This window comes from Mobula birostris, chromosome 20 (genome assembly GCF_030028105.1).
Source record: "Mobula birostris isolate sMobBir1 chromosome 20, sMobBir1.hap1, whole genome shotgun sequence".
In the NCBI taxonomy this organism is placed as follows: Eukaryota; Metazoa; Chordata; class Chondrichthyes; order Myliobatiformes; family Myliobatidae; genus Mobula; species Mobula birostris.
The window spans coordinates 19,098,505-19,124,466 of record NC_092389.1 but is presented as its reverse complement, the minus strand read 5'-3'; the positions used below and the strand labels follow the sequence as shown (position 1 = coordinate 19,124,466).

General features: G+C 40.3%; 1 protein-coding gene across 1 annotated transcript in view; it reads left to right on the top strand.

The window, feature by feature from the left end:
- The window catches only part of LOC140185088 (beta-galactosidase-1-like protein 2), a 71,656-nt gene that overhangs the window by 12,412 nt on the left and 33,282 nt on the right, over positions 1 to 25,962 (top strand). Inside the window, exons 2-8 of the mRNA XM_072238345.1 lie at positions 3,175 to 3,372; positions 3,655 to 3,723; positions 8,415 to 8,510; positions 20,228 to 20,336; positions 22,086 to 22,178; positions 23,128 to 23,209; positions 23,783 to 23,844. Coding sequence (XP_072094446.1) covers positions 3,175 to 3,372; positions 3,655 to 3,723; positions 8,415 to 8,510; positions 20,228 to 20,336; positions 22,086 to 22,178; positions 23,128 to 23,209; positions 23,783 to 23,844 — 709 coding nt within the window. The remainder of the gene's footprint in view (positions 1 to 3,174; positions 3,373 to 3,654; positions 3,724 to 8,414; positions 8,511 to 20,227; positions 20,337 to 22,085; positions 22,179 to 23,127; positions 23,210 to 23,782; positions 23,845 to 25,962) is intronic.

Here is a 25,962-nt window from a genome sequence, read left to right as displayed (position 1 = left end):
GTGAATTTGTGCCTTCAGCTACTAGTGACTGCAAATGTATTTAATTGTTTTCACAATTATGGCTATTCAATACCTAATGTGATGAAATGGTGTAGTAGCTGACTCTGACAAGCATTCCTGAGAATAAAGAATGACATTTATACTGTTTGCTAATATCATCTAAAACAGGAAGCTTGCTCCCATGTTATGAACTGGGTGTGTGGCAAGGCTCTTGCATTCTGTGGAGAGCCATCTGGATAACAATGAGCATCCTTGATTCTCTGCATATAGGAGTCCATCTGAACCTTTCTGCTTCTGGGGCAGAGGCAGTGATTTTCTGGATTAGTTACAACACAGGAAGAGGTAATTTAGCTCACTGAGTCCACATCCAGCTCATCATGGAAAAATCTATTTATTTAGCGATACAGCTCGGTAATAGGCCCTTCTGGCCAAACAAGCCTGCGCTGCCCAATTACGCCCTTGTGACCAATTAGCCTACTAACCCAGAGCAACACGCACAAAATGCTGGAGGAACTCAGCAGGCCAGACAGCATCTATGGAAAAGAATAACCAGTCGATGTTTCGGGCCGAGACCCTTCATCAGGACTGGAAAGGAAGGGAGAAGGAGTCAAGATGAAGAAGGTGGGGGGGAGGGGAGGGGAGGAAAATTTGCAAGGTGGCAGGTGATAGGTGAAACCGGCGGAGGGGGTGAAGTAAAGAGCTGGGAAGTCGATAGGTGAAAGAGATGAAGGGCTCGAGAAGGGGGAATCTGACAGGAGAGGATAGAAGACCATGGAAGAAAGGGAGAGGGAAGTGTACCAGAGGGAGTTGAAGGGTTGGTGAGGAGATGAGGTGAGAGAGGAAAACAGGAATGGGAAATGGTGAAGGAGAGGAGGAGGACAATTACCGGAGGTTCAAGAAATCGATGTATGGGTCAAGAAACCCATACATCTTTGAAATGTGTGAGGAAATCTACACAGTCACATGGAGAACATACAAGTTCCCTATAGACAGCAACTGGAATTGGACCTGGGTCGCAGCCCCTACAAGGTCCATCCCATTCAGCTACACGTTCAATTTACTTTCTGCTTCAACGTCATTAAACGATCTGGATTTATAGAGTGCCTTTGCCAAAAGCTCAGAATTTCCCAAACTAAGTATTTTTGAATGATTGCTTTTGAAATGCTGTGTAACCAAACAAGCAGCTAGAAGTACAGCAAGGTTCCACATCCTGACAATGGCCAGGTCATCTGCTTGATTTCAGATTATTGTCATATACACCAGAATGCAATGAAATCCCTTGCTGACGTGGAGCCCACTGAGTAGTCAGAATCAGAGTCAGGTTCAAACAATATACATGGTAATGTGAAATACAACAATAAATGGAATAAGTGCAAAATATCAAATGGTGCACATAATAGCAGAAAAATCCTGCCCACTCTTTAAGATGACAAAAGCCATGGGACTCTTGAATGTATGGAATCTTGATAATCTCAAAATCCTGGTCAATAGATTTTTCACAATCATTTTCATTAATGTTATCTAACTATTTTTACTGCTTTGTGCTGTGTGAAATTTCCTACTGTTTGATACCTCACAGAATGACTGCAGTTCAAAAGGCACTTGGACTTTAATGCACTTTGGGAGGTCCTGAAGAATGAAGGTCTTCTCCAAAATGCAGGGCCATTACTTGCCTAGTTGAATAGATAGGTTCCCAAATAAATAGCGCTCATGTGGAAATTGTGAAAATTACAAGAAATTCTAGTCACCGTGATGAGTCACAGCACCAAATGTAAACTTAAATTTGCTGGACCAAATAACCACACCACGTACAAGTCTTTACTTCGACTTTTCACCTGTTTATTCGAACTCAGCCGGAGAAGAAAAACTCGGAGCCTGAACATCAGAGAGACAGGATTTCTGTCTCTGGCGGCTTGAAACGAGCTTCCTGTCTGACACTCAGAAACATGACATTTTATAGAACTGGCGAAGCAAAGAACAGTCAGTTTCATGGATATTCCCACCAAATCAGTTACAGCAAAACTTAATTACTTAAATAAGAGAGTACACTAAATCATGAGTTTTAATTACAGACAGTGTGGCACGTGGTCAGGTGGTTAGGGCATTGGGCTCACGATCTGAAAGTCGTGGGTTTGAGTCTCGGCCAGGACAGCGTGTTGTGTCTTTGAGCAAGGCACTTAACCACACACTGCTCCAGTCCACCCAGCTGAAAATGGGTACCGGCAAATGCTGGGGGTTAATCTCACGATAGACTGGTGTTCTATCTGGGGGGGGGGGTGCGGGGAGAGTCTCGTACTATTAGTTGCTTCACGCCACAGAAACCGGCATAAGCACCAGCCTGATGGGCCACAAGACTCGGGACAGACTTTAACTTTTAATTACAGACAAATTCTTACCTTATTGGTAAAACTTGAATAGACAAAAGGTGGGAACGTAGATCAATATGTGAACTCATAAGACATGATGTATGCAGCATGTGTGAATACAACCCACAGATCGTTCTCAGAGGGACAGCTGTGAGTTGTTAAATAAAACACTTAAGGCAGTTTTTTTCAGTCAAGTACAATTTCTCTAACTTTTCACAGAACAGAGCATACACAAGCTGGCACCTAATTTTAACCCGCTATTTACCAGAATCAGAGAATCATTTCTTACTTTCCCAACACCCTTAAACTTCATCAACCTCAATGATGTAAAAAATCTTTTTAGAAGTCGATTGTGATGATCAGATGTGCAAGTGATCGCTTTTGCTGAGTGTGTATGTTGTGATGTTTGTTATGTAATGAAAGGACAGAAAGCTTGGTACAATTTATTTTAAAGAGTTAGTGCTGAGCTATGCACAAATGCAACATATTCACAGTATTTATTAACAATTCCTTTTAGAAAGACTGTGTGTGTGTGTGTGTGTAGTAAAATTCTTTGTTTTGTTAGCAGTTGACATTCCCTTCATCCCAAACTCTAGCTCAATGATTTGGTCATATGATCTCGGACTGCCAACAAATCACACAAAGTTGTCGACATTGAAAACATTTTGGCCAGTCTCAACTCATTTGTAGTCAGTGCTGTCTGGCATTCAACACCACATTTGGACCAGCTCACCATGTGCTGTCTCCATCACTGGTTTGCTTGGCTGCGTACATTCTTTAAACTAAGATGTTTCCCATCTGATTTTAGGTTCTATTGGATAAACCTCACTCCAAGAAAAATGCAGAACAGAAATTTGGGATTGCAGGCCAACAAAGAATACTTTCAGTTGGAGGAAAAAAAGTTTTTAATTCTGGGTGGCTCAATGCACTATTTTCGCATTCCACGGGCCTACTGGACTGACCGCATGTTGAAGATGAAAGCCATGGGGTTGAATACTTTAACAACGTAAGTGATATATATTGTATGCAAAGATTTGGTCCAATGGGCTTTTAATAACTGCTATGATTTTTTTTATTCCTAAAGCGGTTGTGCTGCAATTTCTAGAATGTACAAAACTTTATGGCTGTATTTTCCAGATGTTTTAATGCTGATGGTAGATTAGGAAACATAGCCACTGTTGCTTTTACATTTTTCCGAGTCTGATTTAAGAGTGAAAAGAAATTGTTCTTCAGTTATAGTGTGCTTTAATTGTTTTGTATACTCTTAGTCTCCATGTTCTTATTACAGATATGTTCCATGGAATCTTCATGAGCCACAGAGGGGAACATTTAATTTTAAAAATGAACTTGATCTTGAGTGAGTAGCTGAAATATTTTTCTTGATTTTTTTTTCCAATTTAAATACTCCTCTGAAAACTTTCTTGCAGACAGGGTTGCTGGACATCGGTAATCCATTGGTGGCCCCATCAGTGGAAATCTACTGTATAAACCACATTGTTGCAAGAAATGTCAGAGTCACTTCTGTATCTTTCCTTGTGCAGTCTGAACACACACTTTCAGCTGTATTTCAGGATAAAGGTACAGCTGGCTCTGAATTTTTTTTTTGTTCCTGTTGCTTTTGTTTTAAGCCTTGGTCATAAAACACTGCGGGTCAGTGCAGAAGAAATAACACGTTATCAAGAAATGGTTGAGGCAGATATAATAATATCAGTTAAACGGCACGTGGAGAAGTGCTGCTTGGAAGGTTACGGGCTGAGTACAGGAAATTGGGACTAGCTGAATGGGCACCGTGATCGGTATGTACAGGTGTCCTGTACAGGTGTACAGGTTCGCTTTACGAAACCTCACTGTTACGAAAGACCTACATTAGTACCCTGTTTTCGCTTTCAGAAGGTGTTTTCACTGTTACGAAAAAAAAGCAGCGCACGATAAAAGGTAGCGCACACCCCGAGCAGCCGCTCTCCCCCGGATTCTCGCCGGCATTGCTTAAACATGAGCCTGTGAGCAGCCGTTTGCAAGATGAGTTCTAAGGTATCGGAAAAGCCTGAAAGAGCTCGTAAGGGTGTTACACTTTGCGTAAAACTAGACATAATTAAGCGTTTTGATCATGGTGAACGAAGTAAGGACAACGGGAGCTTGGCTTGTGGAAGCTGATGAACATGACGTTGAAGAGGTTTTGGCATCACATCACCAAGAACTGATAGATGAAGAGCTGATGCAATTGGAAGAAAAAAGGATAACAATCGAAACCGAATGAGTAATGATAAAGTATGACTTTAATTTTGAAAGGGTACGTAGGTTTAGGGGATATTTGCAAGATGGTTTGAGTCCTTACAAAGAACTGTGTGATAGAAAAATGTGTGAGGCTCAGCAGCCAAGCAAGCCTTCCACATCAGCCACAGCAGATACCAAACCTCGACCTTCGACATTGAGGCGGGCAGAGATAGAAGAAGATGAGCTGCCTGCTCTAATGGAAACAGACGACGAGATGACACCCCAGTGTCCCACCACCCCAACACCCAGGCCACGGACAGATTCCGATTCGCAGAGAATGCAACGGTAGCTGGGAGGCACACAGCACATTTTTAAGAAAAAATCCGAAATATACATGCTAATTAATTAGGTGCCGCCGACACGAAATTGTCGGCCCAGATCAAAGACGATGCATCAGAAATCGGCACTGATCTGGGCCGACAATTACGTGTCGGGTGGCACCTAATTAATTAGCATGTTTGTTTCGGCTTTTTTCTTAAAGATGTGCTGTGTGCCTCCCGGCTACCGCTGCATTCCTGCATGCTTCACGGCAATGTATCGCTCGGCGGCCTGGAGGGTGGGGGCCACTGCACCACCCAACCTGCGACGACTCAGTCTAACACACCATCATCAGTGTGCTCGGCAAGCTATCTCCCAATTCCCGTAAGTGATACTACACTGTACATACATTATTTCTACTTTATATTGGCTGTGTATTTTTACGTGTTATTTGGTATGATTTGGCAGCTTCATAGCTTAAAGGTTACTGGAGAGAGTGTTCTTGCCAACAGCGCTTGCATGAGATTTTCACTATGGAGAACAGTTCAGTAATGATTGTGGAAAAGTATTTCTACTTTATGTAGGCTGTGTATTTATCATATCATCCCTGCTTTTACTATATGTTACTGTTATTTTAGGTTTTATGTGTTATTTGGCATGATTTGGTAGGTTATTTTTGGGTCTGCGAACGCTCACAAAATTTTCCCATATAAATAAATGGTAATTGCTTCTTCGCTTTAGGACATTTCAGCTTGCGAACCGTTTCAGAGGAACGCTGTACCTTCGGATGGCGGGGGAAACCTGTACTTGTTGGGCCAAAGGGCCTGTATCCATGCTCATTGCCGTGTGAATCTGTTAGAGGTGGGAAGTCAAACCTCCTGTCAATTTGACTCTATAATTACTTCCCTAGAACAACTAACCAGCCACTAGGAATTCATAAATGTGGCTGTGTATTTTTCTTATAACTCATAAATAGTTGTTAGTGATGTGTTCTGCAATCATGAAATTGAGTTATAGCAAAAAAAAACCAGCATTGAAACAGGCCTTTTGGTCCATCTAGTCCATGCCAAACCATTTAAACTGCCTACTCCCATTGACCTGCACGGAGACCATAGCCTTCCATACTCAAACGTCCATGCACCTATCCAAGATTCTCTTAAACTTTGAAATCGAGCTTGCATCCACCACTTGCACTGGCAGCTCGCTCCACACTCTCAGGACCCTCTGGGTGAAGAAGTTTCCCCTCGTGTTCCCCTGATAGTTTTCACCTTTCACCCTTAACCCATGGGCTCTAATTGTAGCCCCACTGAACCTCAGTGAAAAAAGCCTGATTGTATTTACCCTATCTGTACCCCTCATAATTTTATAAACCTCTATCAAACCTCCCCTCATTTTCCTACATTCCAAGGGAATAAAGTCCTAGCCTATTCAATCTTTCCTTATAACTCAAGTCCTCCAGTCCCAGCAACATCTTTGTAACTTTTCTCTGTACTCTTTCAACCTTGTTTACATCTTTCCTGTAGGTCGGCGACCAAAACGGCACACTATTAGGCCTCACCAACGTCTTGTACAACTTCAACATAACATGCCATATCCTGTATTTAATACTTTAGCTAATGTACCAAAAGCTTTCTTTACATCCCTATCTACCTGTGACGCCACTTTCATTAAATTATGGACCTGTATTTCCAGATCCCTTTGTTCAGCTGCACTCCTCAGTGCCTACCCTGGTTGATCCTACCGAAGTGCAACACCTCAAACTTGTCTGAATTAAATTCCACCTGCTATTTTTTCAGCCCATTTTTCCAGCTGGTCCAGATCCAGCTGCAAGCTTTGATAGTCTTCCTCGCTGTTCACTGGACCTTGGTGTCATCTGCAAATTGCTAATCCAGTTAACCATATTATCATCCAGATCATTAATATAGATGACGAACAACAACGGACCCTGCACCGATCTCTACAGCACTCCACTAGTCACAGGCCTCCAGTCAGAGAGGCAACCATCTGCTACCACTTTTTGGCTGGTCCCACAAATCCAATTTAATACCTCATCTTGAATGCTGAGCAACTGAACCTTCTTGATCAACCTCCCATGTGGGACCTTGTCAATTGCCTTGCTAAAGTCCACGTAGCCAACATCCACTGCCTCGCCTTCATCAAATTTCCTGGTAACTTCCTTGAAAAACACTAGAAGTTTGGTTAGACACAACTTACTACATACAAAGCCATGCTGACTGTCCCTAATCAGTCCATGTCGAGTCAGATACTCTATGTCCGGTCCCTTAGAATACGTTTCCTTCCAAAAACTTTCCCAATGCTGATGTCAGGCTCACTGGCCTGTAATTTCTTGGTTTATTTCTAGAGTGTTTCTTAAGCATTGGAACATTATCTATCCTCCTATCCTCAGGTACCTCACCTGTCGCTAAGGATGATCTAAATAAAAACAAACGTGCTAGGAAATACTCAGCAGACCAAGCAGCATCTCTAGAGAGAGAAACATAATGCTTTGATGAAGGAGAATTGATCTGAGAAAGCTGGCACCTTTTTCCTCTCTCCACCAATGCTTGACTTGAGTATTTCCAGCACTTTCTGTAATTATTTCAAATGAATAGCATTAGTAGTTTTTTCTTAATTTATCAATTATAGTGTTGAAATAATGTTTGGTTTAACATTGCTGAAGATATATTGTGTAAAATCTTAATGTATTCTTGCACTATTTATAAATTTACTTATGTACTGTATTTTTCAACTTGTCATATTTATTTAACATACCTAATATAATTATATTTCAGTAGATCAATTTATATTTTCCGTCATGCTTTTTAAGTGAACTAGAAACTGAAAGACAAGCCTTCTTTGAGTTTGATTTACAGTAGTTCATGACTCAAAATATGTCTTTTTGGTAGTACTGTTTTTGATCAGTATCTGAAAGACGTAGAAGTCGAGCAAGTTACAGTTTTCAAACTGAAACTTGAAATACTTGTGTTCAACTGTTTTTGCTAATTCTCCAATAAAAACAAAAATCACATGTGGCTGTTTACGATTAGACAGTGGTTGGTGCTGCTGTCTCATAGCATTGATGATCTTGAGTTTACCCCTGACGTTGCATGGAACTTCTCTCTTATGACAAGAATTTAATCCATGCTCCCCAAAGACATGCTTATCAGTAAATAATTTGCTGCTGCAAATTGCACATACTGTGCAGGTGAGTTGCTGAATCTTGGGGGTGGGATGGTAGGGGGAGTTGATTGGAATAGGGGAGAATAAAGTGGGATTATCTGTTACTGGGTGCTTGAAATCGGCATGGGATTAGGTGGTCAGAAGGGCTTGTTTCCTCGCTGTATGTGTACAGGTAATGTGCAAGGACCACACTACCTGTGCTTTGAGAACTTAAACACTTTGATAACAACCGAGGAGTTGTTATCAAACCACCAGTGAGTGCATGATGTAGAGATCATTTTGTAAGGCACCACTTTTTTAAAAAAATGGTTCAACGTGTTATACTTTCTTTTGCAGGGAATATCTCAAATTAGCCAATGATTTGGATTTATGGGTAATATTGCGCCCAGGAGCTTATATCTGTTCAGAGTGGGACCTCGGTGGTTTACCCAGGTAAATGTGGCAGGACTCTTGTTTGAAACAAAACAAAATAGCTATCTTTGCAGTTGTGCGAGCTGAAGGTAAAATTGTCAGAATAATGCCCCAGGGAGCAATGTTCACTTAGCTGAAAGTAGATTTGAAACCTCGCCATCAATGCTGATGTAAACAGTTAGGTTTAAAAATAGGCCGCATTTAGTGGTAGGATAAGAACTGGGGATCAGGTGACTCAGTAAACCAAGAATCGAAACCTTGAGTCAGATTAATTAAAATTTCTCCCCCATGCATTATTCTTTAAAACTGAGATTCCCAAACTTTTCTTCACTTCACACCCACTTTCCTGTGTGCCTTTATCCGGTTACATTTTTATGTTTCGTTCCATGAATGCTCCTCAACAAATCATCCACATAATCAATTTCCCTGATTGAATCCTGTTACCTTTCCCAACTTTGGGTATGAATATACAGTACATGGCATGATTAGCAAGTTTGCTGATGATGCTAACTTAAGGGGTCTTGTTGATAGTGAAGCGGGTTACAATGAATTGCAAAGAGATCTTGATTAGTTAGGGAGTTTGGATGAGGAATAGAAAATAGATTTCAACTTGGATCAGTCTGAAGTGATACAATTTGGACAGTCAAGCCACAGTTGGATTTGGACTTGTACAGTAAATGGCAGGGTACTGCTGAGTGTTGTGGAACAGAGCGACCTGGGAGTACAAGTGCACAATTTTTTAAAAATAATATTTTATTAAATTTTACATATATTTCATATATGCAAATAAACAATAATAATAATTAAACTAAATAGTGAAACATGTCCTCATGTTTTTCACCATCATCAAAGGAAAAGAAATACAACATTACACATATTTCACATATTTAACAAAGAAAAAAAATAAAAACACGTCAGGAAAAAAACCCGTAAAAGCACTCAACAACAAGTAGCTATTTCAAAATGACTGTGCACCTTGACGTCCAAGAAAGTCCGATAAAGGTTTCCACACATTTTCAAATTCTCCTGCCCTTCCTCTGGTTATGTAAGTCAGTCTCTCCAATACAATACAAGATGCCATCTCCTTCACCCATACATGTATCGAAGGTATATCCATTTTTCTTCAAGATAAATTTATTATCCTCCTGGCCTGCAGGAGTCCAAAGTCAATTAAAGTTGACTGTTTTGAACTAACAGAAAAGTTTTTTGCATATATACCTAGTACACACATTTTTGCTTGGTGAGGCACCTTTACTCCACAATCTCAGATATAGTCTGAACAACTGTTTTCCAGTATTTATTAAATTTTGGACAGTCCCATACACAGTGAAACAGAGTACCTTCTTCTTCTAAACACTTAACACAAGTGTCTGGGATGTCAGGGGACCAACGGTTCAGTTTGACCAGGGTGATACAAGTTCTCATTAACCATTTGTGTTGTAATAGCTTCATTCTCATGTTAATTGATTGTTTTTGGGCTTTTAAATGTGCCAATTCCCACTCAGTTTCTTGTATGTCCTCTTGAGCATTCAATCTCCATGCCTGCAGCTTGTCAATGGTGGACTCCTTATCATATGACATCAAAGCTGTATAGAATAAAGAAATCTGACTCCTCCCCGTTAGGTTTAGAAGTGTGAGATTTTCAAGATGTGATAGTGGTGGTTCAGATATTAAATGCTTATATTTTGATAATATGAAATGTTTCAGTTGCAAATATTTAAAAAGTGTTTTTTAGGAATATGTTATGTCTGACACAGTTGATCAAATGTCATAAGATTACTATTCATATAAAGGTCCTCTATTTTCTGCACACCTTTGTCTGCCCAGATTGTGAAACCACCATCTGCTCTTCCTGCCCTGAAGTATGTATTGCCCCATATTGGGGAGAAGCGAGAAATGGGAGGAGTATCTTTAATATGCTGATGTGCTTTATACCAGATGTCAATAGTATTTTTGAGGAAAGGGTTCTCGGTTGTTCTTTTCAGATTTCTGAGGTCTGCAGAGTATAGACAGAGCTTTAATGGGAGGTTTGGTACTGATGCCTGTTCCACACTCACCCAGGCTGGAAGGGCCTCCATTGAGAAATAAAACATTGCAGAACGTAACTGAGCAAACCAATAATACCATTTCAGGTTCGGGAGCCGTAGCCCTCCCCTTTCATACGGCAGATATAGCAGCCTAAGTCTCAGTCTAGATTTTTTATTATTCCAAATGAATTTACTAAAGATACTATTAAGCTTATCAAAAAATAATTTTGGTGGTGGGAGAGGAAGTGATTGGAAAAGGTATAGAAGTTTTGGTAATATATTCATTTTGATCATGTTTATATGGCCAATCATTGATATGGGCATTGTTATCCATCGATCCAACGTCTCCTTCACTTCACCCACTAGTGGGTCATAGTTTGTTGGGACGATCGTTTTAATTTCAGGAGTAATTTTGACACCAAGGTAGGTAAATCCTTGCTAAGTGGGGTTTTTATGACTGGTTTCAATCTTTCTTCTTTGTTCAAAAATAGTATTGATGATTTTTAGTTGTTAATGTTATAATCAGAGAACTGCGCAAACAATTCAATCTGTTGCATTAAGTTTGGGATACTGACAGATAAATTTGTTAGAAAAAGAATTTGGGGGCATTCTGATCTATATAAATGTTCATAAAATTCTCTAAAACAGCTATTAATTTCCAATGGGTCTACTGTTAGGCTTCCTGAAGAGGTTATTCTACTGTTAATTGCTCTATCAGACTGTATTTTTTTAATTCTCCACGCCAAGAGTTTCCCAGGTTTTTCTCCTTGATCGTAATAAGATTGCTTCAGCCACATTAAACTATTTGCAGCTTTATCAGCAGATAATTTATTATATTTGGCTCTCAAAAGTAGCAAATCTCTTTGTTTTGTTGGATCATCCCTTTTATTTAGTTCTATCTCTAAAGATTTAATTTGTTTTTCCGAAGTTTCCATCTTTATTTTTTGTTGCTTGGCCTTTGAGCTTGTACAACTAATGATTTCTCCTCTAATATATGCCTTGAACGCCTCCCATCTCGTGCTGGCGCTAGTTTGATCTGTATTTAACTCAAAATAACTGTCTATTTTAGTTCCCACAAACTTAACAAAGTCTGGGTTTTGTAGCCATCTCACCTGAAATCGCCATTTAGGGGGACTGTGAATAAATTTCTCTCTATGAATACTTAATGAAATAGCAGCATGGTCACTTATTACTATGCCATCATACCAGCAACTTTTAATCTTTGATAAGAGCTCTCTTAAGACAAGAAAATAATCAATACGAGAATGAGATTTACATATACTTGAATGGCAGGAGTATTCTATTTTGCCAGGGTTTTGTTCTCTCCATACTTCAACCAAATTTATATCCACAATGTATTGTTTTAGTAATTTTCTAGTTTGTGCCTTATAGGTATCACAGCCTGTAGAGCAATCCATTGCTGGGTTTAAAGTACAATTAAGGTCTCCTCCAATCATATAAAAGCCTCGTAAAGTAGACACAGTAAGGAAGAAATCTTCAAAAATTTAGGATTATCCTCATTTGGGCCATATATACTGACTAGGTTTAATGTGAAAGAAAGGATATTACCTTGCTTAATAACATACCTTCCAGCTGAGTCTTGAATTGTTTTTATAGTTTGAAATGGTATCGTTCTATGAATAAGAATAAGTACACCTCTAGCATAGTTGTTGTATGTTGCATAGATTACTTGGCCTGGCTATCTATTCCATACCAGTTTAATATCTGAGACTGTCAGATGGGTTTCTTGAAGAAAAATTATTTTGGACTTAAGCTGTTTGATCCTATTTATAACCTGTTTCAATTTGGTTAACTTCTTATAACATTCCAGCTTGTGACTTTTATATTAAAGATATTCTGAGTGCTCGTTTGTTCCATATATAGTACATGTCAATTATACCAGGAAAAGGAGTAAGAAATATTACTGCTGTGTTGGGTGCACGACATACGTATAAAAAAACAAAAAACACATATACATTTACACATATAGACATTTGAACTCTTGAGTTCCCCCTCCCTTACTCAAAACAAAAAACTATAGGGCTTGTGCTGATCCACTGCATGGAGGAGCAGCTAAACTATGAGAACTTAACCCCAAATGTAGCCCCCTGGTAAGCCTCAGGCTCGCTCAGCTCGCTTTTGTCTAGGGGGAACAGCCTTTGGCCCCGCCAGACTGGGTAATCAAGTTTGTGTGGATGCTGTGTGATGAACCCCACCCCGCCAAATAACAGACAGTACACCATATGCGATTAAATGATTACACTTTATAGATCTTACTGGAGCTATGTAATTAATAGAGATAAAATATAAAAGGAAAATAAAAGGTGCCAAACTTATCAAAGTTCAACCACTTCATGCACAACAGTTGGAGCTCAATTAACAGAGTCTTCTTTCCACCATTTGATCCCCTCCGACCGCCTGGGGCCAACCACGGTGGCCGACCAGATGCTCCACACTAGTCTATCTTCATCTCCTCTCCTCGCCGAACACCCTGGGCCTCAGACTCTTGCTCAGGGTCCGTCCCGCCGCCCAGCTTACAGCATCGTGTCTCCTCTCTCTCTCCCCATTGCGCCTTCTGCCTCAACGCCCACGAAAAACAATAGCTTACAGACACACAAGAAAGAATACCATCTATCTCAATTGGTTCGTTCCCTCTCTTATCAATAATATAACCCAAACAAGCAGAGAGACAGAGAGAGAGAGAACTCCTTACATCGCAGTTATTATTACAGAAAAGCCATTTTACTTATAACATAACAAAGAAGCCATTTTGTTAGCCTTCGCAGAAACAAAAAAGAAGAAACCCCTTACACTGGTGGTATCCATCAACCATGCACCTTATTATATCTTAAACATTATATATTCAACCCACTTAACATAAAAATAAAATCAAAGTAGCCACTGAACTATATGCCAGTATTACCTATTATAAATGTTCATTCAGGTCCATGGAGTTCCATCTCAACAGAATTAAGGTTTCAACAAACAAAAACGTTATAAATAATAAAAATAGGCAAAATGATAAAGCTATTCTGATGGCATAAACAACCTCTTAAGTACAATATCTTTTCAAGAATAGAATAAAAGAGGCTAAAGTGGCAGTTCTAGAAAAAGAAAAATAAAGGAAGGAAAAAAAAAGATGTCTTCTGGGACTCAGTGCAGGCTTATACCCGTTAAGCAGTCAGTATCAGCTGATTCTCATGGGTATGGAAGTAAATAAATCTCACTACTACCTTAATCAGACCCTCAGGCATGTCCTCGATGGAAATCTTCTGCCTCTTTTGGTGATGAAAACAGGTGTATTTTCCCATTGTGAAGGACCCTCATCTTGCATGGCTTATGTTGAAATCCGCGGAATGTTCCTTTTTCGACACTCTTCTGACTGTGTTGAACTCATTTCGCTGTCACATGGTCTCAGCTGAGAGGTCCTGAGCGAAGAAAAGCTTGTTTCCCTCATACGTGATATCACACTGTTTAGTGAAGTGAAACTCCCGATCCTGAAATCTCAGGAACCGAATGAGAACCGCTCTGTTCTGGTTTGGTTTCTGTGGTGCTAGAGTTCGGTGAACTCTTTCTAGAATGAAGGAGCTGTCGGCGTCCAGCTCCAGCCAGCACGGCAGCATGTTTTGTATAAACTCCAGCGGTGGTTGGTTTCCCTCAGCGCCCTCCTGGAGGCCGAACAGCCGCAAGTTTTTCCTTCCACTCCAATTCTCCGGGTCTCCGGTCTTAGATTCCAAGTGCGCGATTCGTTTCATGGCATTGGTTAGTTCAGTCTTGTTCTTTTCCAGGTGCTCCTCTGTCGTCATTATTCGTTTTTCAGCCTCTTCCATCCATGTGGTATTAGGAGCAACATTTCGCTTCATCTCCAACATATTGTTTTCCAAGGCAGCGACAGGGCTGGCCATCTTACCCAGGCGGTCATCTATACTATCCACTTCGGAGCCAAACTCAGAGCAAAGTAACTTTAGTTCAGCTAGCACCGCTGTTAGCTCCTCCTTGTTACTAGTAGCTTCCTTGTCTTGCTTTGTCGATAGAGTGTTGATTTTCGGTTTTTGGGAGCTGCGTCTTCAGGTGAAAATATCACAGTCCTTGATTATAGTCATTTTTGACATAGTCTGAGTTCAGTTGGTATTGTTAACTTAGGGTTTTAAAGTTGTCTAGTGCAAGGTTGACGGAGCCTCCACGTTAAGCTGCCGTCTTGGTTCGTGGCTCCATAGCGCCCCCACAAGTGCACAAATTGCTGAAGGCAACTCCATAAGTAGACAGGTGGTGAAGAAGGCATTTAGCAGGTCAGGGTATCAATTTTAGGAGCAGGGACATTATACTGCAGTTGTGAGATCGCTTTTGAAATATTGTATACAGTTTTGGTCACCCTTTTATAAGAAAGATATTTTCAAGATAGAGACTGTGCAGATGAGGATAGGGAGAGGTTGGCCATGTTGGATCTTTATTCACTGAAATGTAGGAGAATGAGGGGTAACTTTATAGAAGTTTATAAAATCATGAGAGGTATAAAGAAGGTGGATGGTCATAGGCTTTTCCCCAGGGTTGAGAGTCCATAACTAGAGGGCACAGGTACAAGGTAAGAGAGGAGACATTTAAAAAGTGACCTGAAATATTTTTTTACACTAAGGTTAGTACTTACCTAGAATGATCTCCCAGAGGAAGTGGTAGAGGTGGGTACAACTGCAGCATTTAAGAGGTATTTGGATAGGTACAGTACGTAGAGGGGAGGTCCTTGGATGGTTATGGCCTAGCAGGGAGGCTGCAGTAGTTGGCATCAAGAATTTGGGCTGAAGGAATTGTTTCCACACTGGGGTATTACTGTCTCTGCTCCCTGAACACCCCTGCTCTCAGCTCAATTCCAGAAATACCTTCTAATTCTGCCATTGCAGGGTTATATACACACAGTTAGCAAACTACTGGATTGAAGCTACTGGAAAATGTATAGAAATGTATATATTCTATGTCCATCTGTATAAAATATGGATATTCTAATATTGTTGGTAGAAAGGAGCCATCTCCTTTCTTGTTTGGGTTATACACTTATTCTTCTCTTCAGAGAGAATAATTCTCTTTTGAAATGTATTTCAACATTCTTGAAATTCTTGAATCATTGGGATCTATTTTGGGGAAGGTATGACTTATACAAAAAAGATAGATTACACCTGAACCCAAAAGGTACTAATATCCTGGCGGGATTGTTTAATATAGCTATTAGGGAGGGTTCAAACTAAGTTGGCAAGGGGAGGAAACTAAGGTGTTAGGGTCGAGGAAGAGGAAAATAGAAATAAGTCAAAAATACTGTGCAGCAAAGATCGCAAGAAGGACAGGCCGGTGAATATACGGGATAATTTGCTGCAAAATAGAAATATAGCAAAATCGACAACAGATACTGATCTAAATGTACTGTACTTAAATGCACACAGCATTAGAAATAAAGTGGATGACCTTGCTGCACAGCTGCAGGTTAAAAGATATGACATTGTGGCCATCACCGAGTCATGGCTAAATGATGGATGTGATTGGGAGCTGAATATCCAAGGATACACAGTGTATAGGAAACATAGGAAGGTAGGTAAAGGGGGTGGCATGGCCCTAATGGTAAGTAACGATATCAAATCAATAGAAAGAAGGGACATAGGATCGGAAGAGGTAGGATCCTTATGGGTAGAATTAAGAAATGGCAAGGGTAAAAAGACACTAATAGCAGCTATATACAGGCCTCCAAACAGCAGCCGGGATGTGGACTACAAGTTGCAGCTGGAAAAAGCGTGTCAAAAGGAAAATGTCAAGATAATTATGGGGGATTTTAATATGAAAGTGGATTGGAAAAGTCAGGAAGGTACTGGATCTCAGGAGAGGGAGTTTGTAGAATGCCTACAGGATGGTTTTTTGGAGCAGCTTGTCCAGAAGCCCACCAGGGGACCGGCTGTTTTGGATTGGGTGCTGTCTAACGAACCTGAGGCGATTAGGGAGCTGGAGGTAAAGGAACCCCTTGGAAGTAGTGATCATAATATGATTGAGTTCAATTTCAAATTTGAAAAGGAGAAGCTGGTGTATCGATATTTCAGTGGAACTGGGGAAATTACAGTGGTATGAGAGAGGAACTGGCCCAAGTCGATTGGAAAAGTAAGCTAAATGGAGGGACGGCAGAGCAGAATTGGATGAAATTCCTACAAGAAATAAGGAAAATGCAGGAAAAATATATTCCAAGAAAAAAGAAAATCATGAATGGAAAAATGGCGCAAATGTTGCTGATGAGAGAGGTTAAGGCAAAAATAACAGCAAAAGAAACGGCATACAAGGAAGCAAAAATTAGTGGGAAAAATGAGGACTGGAAGACTTTTAAAAACTTACAGAAGGAAACTAAGAAAGTCATTAGGAAAGAAAAGATGAATTATGTAAGGAAGTTGGCGATTAACATAAAAAAGGATACTAAGAGTTTTTTTTAAATATATGAAGAGTAAAAGAGTGACAAGGGTAGATACGGGACTGATTGAAAATGATGCTGAAGAAATTATAATAGATAACAAAGAGATGGTGGAGGAACTGAATGAGTATTTTGCATCCGTCTTCACAGTGGAAGACATGAGCAATATACCTGATAGCCAGAGGTATCAGGGAATAGAATTAGGTACAGTCAAGGTTACTAGAGAGAAAGTGCTTGGCAAGCTAAGTGGACTAAGAATAGATAACTCTCCTGGTCCGGATGAGGTGCACCCATGGGTTCTGAAGGAGGTGGCTTTGGAGACTGTGAAAGCATTGGAAATGATCTTCCAGGAACCAATAGACTCTGGCATGGTTCCGGAGGACTGGAAGTTCGCAAATGTAGTTCCGTTATTTAAGAAAGGAAGGAGGCAGCAAAAAGAAAATTACAGACCTATTAGTCTGACATCGGGAGTTGGAAAGATATTGGAGTCAGTCCTCAAGGACGAGGTTATGAAATACCTCAAGGTGCATGACAAGATAGGCCGAAGCCAGCATGGTTTCATGAAGGGAAGATCCTGTTTCACCAACCTATTGGAATTTTTTGAGGTAATCTCGAATAAGATTGACAAGGGAGAGGCTGTGGATGTTGTGTATTTGGATTTTCAAAAGGCCTTCGATAAGGTGCCGCATATGAGGCTGCTTAATAAGATGAGAGCCCATGGAATTATAGGAAAGATATTGAAATGGGTGGAGCATTGGCTGATAGGCAGAAAGCAAAGGGTGGGAATAAAGGGATCCTATTCTGATTGGTTGCCGGTTACTAGTGGTGTTCTGCAGGGGTCGGTGTTGGGGGCCGCTTCTTTTTACGATGTATATCGATGATTTGGAGTATGGATTAAATGGTTTCGTGGCTAAGTTTGCGGATGACACCAAGATAGGTGGAGGAGCAGGAAATGTTGAAGAAACGGAAAGGTTGCAGAGAGACCTAGTCAGTTTAGGAGAGTGGGCAAAGAAATGGCAGATGAGATACAACGTTGACAAATGTACGGTTGTACATTTCGGAAGAAGAAATAATCGGGCAGATTATTATTTAGATGGGGAGAAAATTCAAAAGTCGGAAGTGCAAAGGGACTTGGGGTCCTCGTGCAGGATACCCTAAAGGTTAACCACCAAGCTGGATCGGCGGTAAGGAAAGCAAATGCTATGTTGGCATTCATTTCAAGAGGAATTGTGTATAAGAGTAAGGAGGTGTTGATGAGGCTCTATGGGGCATTAGTGAGACCTCATTTGGAATACTGTGTGCAGTTTTGGGCCCCCTATCTTAGAAAGGACGTGCTGATGTTGGAGAGGGTTCAGAGAAGATTTACGAGGATGATTCCTGGAATGCAGGGGCTAACGTATGAGGAGCGTTTGTCGGCTCTTGGATTGTATTCATTAGAGTATAGAAGAATGAGAGGGGATCTCATAGAAACATTTCGAATGTTGAAAGGGTTGGACAGAGTAGATGTGGAAAGGTTGTTTCCCTTGGTGGGTGAGTCCAGGACAAGAGGCCATAGTCTTAGAATTAGAGGGTACCCAGTTAAAACAGAGATGATGAGAAATTTTTTTAGCCAGAGGGTCGTGGATTTGTGGAATTCGTTGCCACATACAGCTGTGGAGGCCCGATCATTGAGGGTGTTTAAGGAGGAGATTGACAAGTATCTAATTAGTCAGGGTATCAAGGGATATGGGGAAAAAGCCGGAAATTGGAACTAGATGGGTGAATAGTTTAGCTCATGGGGGAGCTGCGGAGCAGACTCGATGGGCCGAATGGCCTACTTCTGCTCCTTTGTCTTGTGAAATGAAACAGACTTGTGAAATTAGCAAGAAATTTCTTGTATTATAAAGAGTAATGCTGAAAGATCAGTTGAAGGCAACAGAAGAAGAACTCGTGCAAGACTAAGTAGGGTAGACGGAGATAATAAAAAATCACAAACGAGAAAATCTGTAGGTGCTGGAAATCCGAGAAACACATACAAAATGCTGGAGGAACTCAGCAGGCCAGGCAGCATCTATGGAAAAGAGTAAACAGTCGACGTTTCGGGCCGAGACCAAGAATGTCGACCGTCTCCTGATGAAGGGACTTGACCCAAAATGTCAACTATTTACTCTTTTCCATAGATGCTGCCTGGCCTGCTGAGTTCCTCCTGCATTTTGTGTGTGTTGTTTTAATAACAAAAGATGAGTTCTATAATTGCATAGCATGGCAATGGACCATTTGGCCCAACTGATCTATGCTGGCCAGTGAGCATCCTTCCATTGCTCAGCACTTGGCCCATAACCTTCTCTGACAAAGTGATTCATATGCTTATCTACACATTTCTAAATGCTTAGAGGTTGAATTGGTTAGCTTTGAACAGAAGTATTTCTGTTTGTTTGCTTCAATGTTTTGGTTGGTGTCACAGAAGATTTTCCTTTTATGGATATCAATTGTATAAGTAATCATTTTCTCTAAATACATTCATTTACATAAGGAATAGTTAAAATTAGTCAAAGTAATGATAATTTCGAGCTATAACTTCTACTAGAAAAGTTTATTATATGGTCCTATTGCCAATATTGTAATTTCCATATGTGGCCCTGAGTCTTGCAGTACATTGAGAGTATTACTTCACATGCTGCAAATTTGCATATAATTTGCAAGAATTTACTCTGTGGATTATGTGTACAAAGGATGCATTTGACTGTGCTTGACTGGGTGTACTGATTGCACTGGAACTGGCCCAGGCCAGCCAGCGAGCACCCTTCCATATGAAGGATCTCTGCCCGAAAAGTCAGCTGCTCATTTATTTCCATAGACGCTGCCTGACCTGCTGAGCTCCTCCAGCATTCTGTGTGTGTTACTCTGAATTTCCAGCATCTGCAGAATCCTTTGTGTTAGTAACTGGAATTATAGATTCAGGTGACTGATAACTGGCTGTGTTAACACTAACATAACTTTTAAAAAAAGACACATTGTATTTGATTATGGCTCTTAGAACCTTATTTAAATAAAAATAACACCTTTCTTTAAGTGTTAGCAATTTTCCAGTAGTGGAATCCTGTGCTGGACTTCTCTCCATATTTTGACTGCTATAATTATATTTGATTTTATTATGTTAATAGATATTGGGGAATATATAGATACTTTATATTTAAATGTATTAATGCTGAGGGGAAAGAGCATGGGTTATTGGAAATTCCGATCAGTATGTGATATTTAATTTTACTGTGCTTATTATCTGATCCTTTCGCTTTTAGTTGGCTGCTCAGAGACAAGAACATGAAACTGCGCACAACTTATCCTGGGTTTACTGATGCAGTTGATGCTTTTTTCGATGTGCTAATTCCTAAAGTCCTCCCCTTTCAGGTGAGTCAGACCAGTTCACTAAGTTTCCTACTCTGTGGATGTTCAGCATCTCTAAGGAATGTGATTTATTTTGTAATAATTGGAAAGATTCTTCTATCACTACCAACTTGGCAGACTGATTCTCTGACAAATGGTATTTGATGTGACCCATATAAGCTTGATTTCCAACCTGTAGGTCTGTTGGTATTGTAAAAGAACACTTAGATGATGAACGTCACTGAATTAGTTTCCTACACCTTAGGTTCATATTAAATATTGCAATTTAAAGTTAATTATGTTAAGGCAGAAGTCATGTGACAGTATTCACTGTTCCTCATTCTTTTGTAAGGGTTTTTTTTCTTTATGCAAAGCTTTGTGGCATATGAAAATTTATGTTCGTTGGTGAGAACAGCCAAAATTTGACGCAGTGCATGAGTTGTGCCAACAGCACCCCATCTAGGATTAGAACTTAGACATGCTGATTTTGAACCAAAAACATTTCTTATGTATTGAGAGATACAGTACAGAATAGGACTGTCTTTCCCTTCAGCCCCCAACAACCATGATCTAACCTTAACCTAATTGCAGAACAATTTACTATGACCAATTAACCGACCCCATATATCTTTGGACTGTGGGAGGGAACCCATGCATTCCATGGGGAAGGCGTACCAACTCCTTGCGGAGGATGCTGGGATTGAACTCTGAACTCTGACGCCCCGAGCTGTAATAGCATCGTGCTAACTGCTACACTACAAGGGTGCCCATAAAAGGCCCATATCTGGCCTTTAGCTTAATGCTGCGATAGTCGGGTTCTGTAGAGTGGCCCAATTCACTTACGTGTCAGTAGCAGTTTAAAAAGGTGAGCAGTCCAAAAGGACAGTAGAAGGTGGGCCTCAGGATCCACCAGCTGAGGACTGATCAGTGCCCTTCGATCGCTGTGCCGATTGAGTTGGCTGCAGAACGGAGCCCAGAGTATGGCTTGTCCCACAAAACTGCAAAGTTTGCTGTTGTATGGAGTAACCTGAGACATGGGGTTGATTCAAGAATGACTTGGTCCATCGTGCACATAGAAACATTTAAAAATAGTGATTGAGAATACAGATTTAGAGTAAATAAAGGAATGAACCATTAATGAGGCCATGGGAAATTAGCTGCATTTGCCAATTCTTGCATGTACGGCAACACTTGCTGGTAGTGTTTGCATTTGAATATTTTCTCATCTAGCCTTTCACTCTGTCAACCTTCCATGAGACCCATCTTGGAACCCACATGTTTGAATAAACCTTCTTTGTCCACCTTTCCGATATCTCCTTCTTTGGATTCTAATCCATTTATTTAGTTGTTATGTGAACAGTTTTTAGAGGCACATCTACATGGTAAATACAAAAATGATTTACTAATGTTCTCCAAGGAAGGTAGCATAATATCCTTAATTCTTTGTGCCTACAAATGACCCCAATCTCTTTCTAATGTATAGTTTAGTTAACTACTCAATTGCATTCAGTTGCTATTGGTGATGTACCACAGGCTTCTCAGTGCAAATTTGGATGGGCAACATGTGTCAAACTACATTCTGAGAAAGGTCAAGAAGAGCTTAGACTTGGCTGTGAAAGTGGTAGCAGAGCTATTGTTTGAACAAAGCATTGATAAGTGTCCCCAGTGAGAGATCAACATCTCCAGGAATGTAGAGAATTGAAGAAAATAAATAAAACAGGAATAAAGAAGTGAAATTAGAGCAGGTTCTGACCCTGTGTTTTTGATTTGTAGTACAAGCGGGGAGGTCCAATTATTGCTGTACAAGTAGAAAATGAATATGGTGGCTACGCCAAAGATGATAAGTACATGGAGTATGTAAAGGAGGTAATAATGTTTTTTTTTAATGTTTTAGAATGAAAGTATATCCTAGTGTAATTTAAGTCAGCTTCTTCCACCAGGCCATCAGACTGATTAACTCATGCTGATCTGAGTGTATTACTATGTTACATTGACTGTTCTATTTGTTATAAATTATTATAAATTACTATGATTGCATATTTAGACAGAGACATAATGTAAAGATTTTTACTCCTCATGTATGTGTTGGATGTAAGAAATAGTCAATTCAAGTATTGTCCCTCTTTCTTCACTTTGTTTATTCCACTGTTTTAATGATTGGGCAGGAAAGATTGGCATTCCCTGAGATTCTGATAATTCTCTCTGGAAAAAATTTCTGGCAAGGGTGCAGGATGACCTTCAGTAACTCACCTTTACCTGTGTTCTTTGTTTCCTTGTTTTCTTATCATTGACTAAAATATCTTAGTGTCAGCGACCAATATCATTTATTGTTGCAAGTTTCTAGTGGGCATTGTGGATTTTTGCTAAATAGAATAAAGAAACATAACTCTATGATATAGCCCAAATCTAGATCCTGACATTCTTGCCATTCTTGCCATTCCCAACCTGGGCAGCAGCAGTACCTGCTCGGAAGAAAGGCCTGATACTTCCATATCTTGCCACAAAAACCCTATAGACACTATATCTGTAGGGTTGTCATGAGTTGATGACAACTCGACAGCGCTCAACAACAACAGCATCTCTTCTCTAAGTTTGTTTTGGGTCACTTTACCCACACACATTCCATGTTGATGCACAGGATGAAGTGTAACTTGCCATTTGAGAATTTCTTGGAGACTATATATGAGCTTCGAAAACAATTGAGGCTGAAACAGTGATTATTTTACTTTGCATCTATTCTGTGCGCCATTCTTTCAGGACCTAGTTAGCAGTATTTACAATCAGTGCAAAAGATATTTCTGTTTAATCCTGAAAGGCCTTATTGAGCAGAGGAATAGTGGAATTATTGATGACTTCTGACAACAAGGATGGATTAACCAAGGGATCCATTGCAGGAGGTAAGCACTAACATGGGGATTAGGGTGATGAATGATATCATAAAGTTTTAATAATTTTTGTGCAGGGATTACAAGATGGAAGGTAAATCATATCTCCACTGTTATGCATGAAATGCCTTCAGTTAATTTTTCTTTGAGAAATTAGAAAACAATTTTTAATTTGCAAGCTATCAGGCTCATTCCAAAATGCATTGAAGCAGCAAAGTATTGTGTCCTAAACATGGTGTTCCTAATTGCTCATTTAAATCAGCTTTGCCCAGGTACTCTTTCATGTTGACAACAATTATGCAATTATATGTGGGTCTGTGCCCATAAGATTAGAAATACGGAGATTTTATGCAGAAAACTAGTGTAGGCGAGAAGATGATTGTGAAGCTACCTTTAATGAGGGAACAAGAGAAATAAATTTCCTTAGGCCAAATTAGACCAACTTATTCTTACCACTTGTAATCTAAATTGTCTTGCCTAGCCAGCTACATTAAGTATTGTTGCCCTGCAAAGTATTCGTAAAAGTGAATTTCTTCTTTGTGTAATTGCTGTTGACAACACTAATACATTTTGATACTTTTATAGCTTTACCAACTTTCAACTTTCAGAAGCTGGAATCTGGACTAGCATTAATGAAGGATCTAGAAGTAAGAGTTTTTTCAATATATCTTTGGACACATCTTAAGTTGTGTTTTGTTATTGACAGGTATAATTCATGAAGGTCAAATTTAAAATAAAACTACAATGGCTGGAAATCTGAAATACAGACAAAATGTTGGGAACGCTCAGCAGATCAGGCAGCATTTGTGTGAAGAGAAACAAGGTTGAGAATTCACACTGAAGATCCTTTGTCAGAACGGACAAGGAAAGAAAGTAAACTTGTGTCAAGCTGCATGAAAGGTGGGCAGGGGTGGATAGAATGATGGGAATATCTGAGAGGCCAAGGTTGCCATGGGAATGTGCTGTAAATGAGGTCATGATGGATGCATTAATAGGGGCAGTAAGGAAGAGAGGGAGGACATAATTCGTCATTCCCAAAAGCCATGAAGTGAAGAGAGTTAGTGTGGGAGAGTATTGACAAAGGAGTGTAGGTGTTGTGAAATACAGGGTTTGTCCAAAAAGTCGGGCTGTGCTACTGGATAAAGGCAAACAACTGATATTGCAGATGGAAGAGCTGGCCCGTTCTGTTACAGATAGAGAAGGCGAGTCACCTAAGTTGTAGAACTCAGTATCGAGTCTGGAAGGCTGCAACAAGCCCAGGAAGAAGATGATTTGTTGTTCCTCGAACTTATGTTGGGCCTCGCTATATCAATGCAGGTGGCTATAGACTGATGGGCCAGAGTGGAAGTGGGATGAAAAATTAAAGTGAGAAGCAAAAGGAAGATCAGGGTTATCCTTATGGATTGAATGCAAGTGTTCTGCAATGTAGTCAGTGAATCTATATGTGGATCTCCTATGTTGAAGAGACCACGATGTAAGCACCAAATTCTGTACACTAGGTGAGAAGTAGAGTAAGTTCAAAGTAAATTTATTATCAAAGTACATATATGTCACCATATACAACACTGACATTCATTATCTTGTGGGCATACTCAGTAAATCCAATAATAGAATAATAACCATAATAGAATCAATGAAAGACCATTTGTCTTTTATTCCACCAGTGTGCAAAAGACAACAAACTGTGCAAATACAAAAAAAAATAATAAATAAGCAGTAAATATCAAGAGCATTAGATGAGTCCTTGAAAGAAAGTCCATAAGTTGTGGGAACAGTTCAGTAATGGGGCAAGTGAAATTGAGTGAAGTTATTCCCCTTGGCTCAAGAGCCTGATGGTTGACAGGTAATAACTATTCCGGAACCTAGTGTTGTGAGTCCTGAGGCTCCAGTACCACCTTCCTGATGGCAGCAGTGAGAAGACAGCATGGCCTGGGTGGTGGGGCTCCCCGATAATGGATGCTGCTTTCCTGTGACAGCGCTCTGTGTAAATGTGCTCAATGGTGAGGAGGACTTTACCCATGACAGACAGCGATGCATCCACTATCTTTTGTACGATTCTCCATTCAAGGGCATTGATGTTTCCATGCCAGGCTGTGATACAGCCAGTCAATATACTCTCCACTACACATCCTTAGAAGTTTGTCAAAGTTTTGAATGAAATGCCGAATCCTCGCAAACTCTTAAAGAAGTAGAGGCGCTGCCGTGCTCTCTTCACAATTGCACTTGCGTGCTGGGCCCGGGACAGGTCCTCTGAAATGATAACACCGAGGAATTTAAAGTTTATGATCCTCTCCACCTCTGGTCACCCGATGAGGACTGGCTCATGGACCTCAGTTTCCATCTCTTGAAATCAATAATCAGCTCCTTGGTCTTGCTGACATTGAGCAAGTGGTTGTTGTGATGGCACCACTCAGCTGGATTTACAATCTCCCTCCTATAATGCTGATTCGTCACCACCTTTGATTCGGCCTACAACAGTGGTGTCGTCAGCAAGTGAATCACTACTTCACCTAAACTGACTATTTTGGTTCCTGGATGGTGGGAGAAAAGAGTTAAAATGCCAGGTGTTGCCTCTTCTGCAGCATCATGGGAAAGTGCAGTAAAGGGGGAGGGGGGTGGTTTGTGGAGATGAAAGAATGAACCAGGGAAAAGGAAAAGGAAAGTGAATTGGGTCGGGGAGGGATGGAATAGAGTTGTATTTGACGATAGAATCTTATTGAAGCACAGTTGAGATGGGGACTTGAGGTAGGGCTGAAACAAAAGCC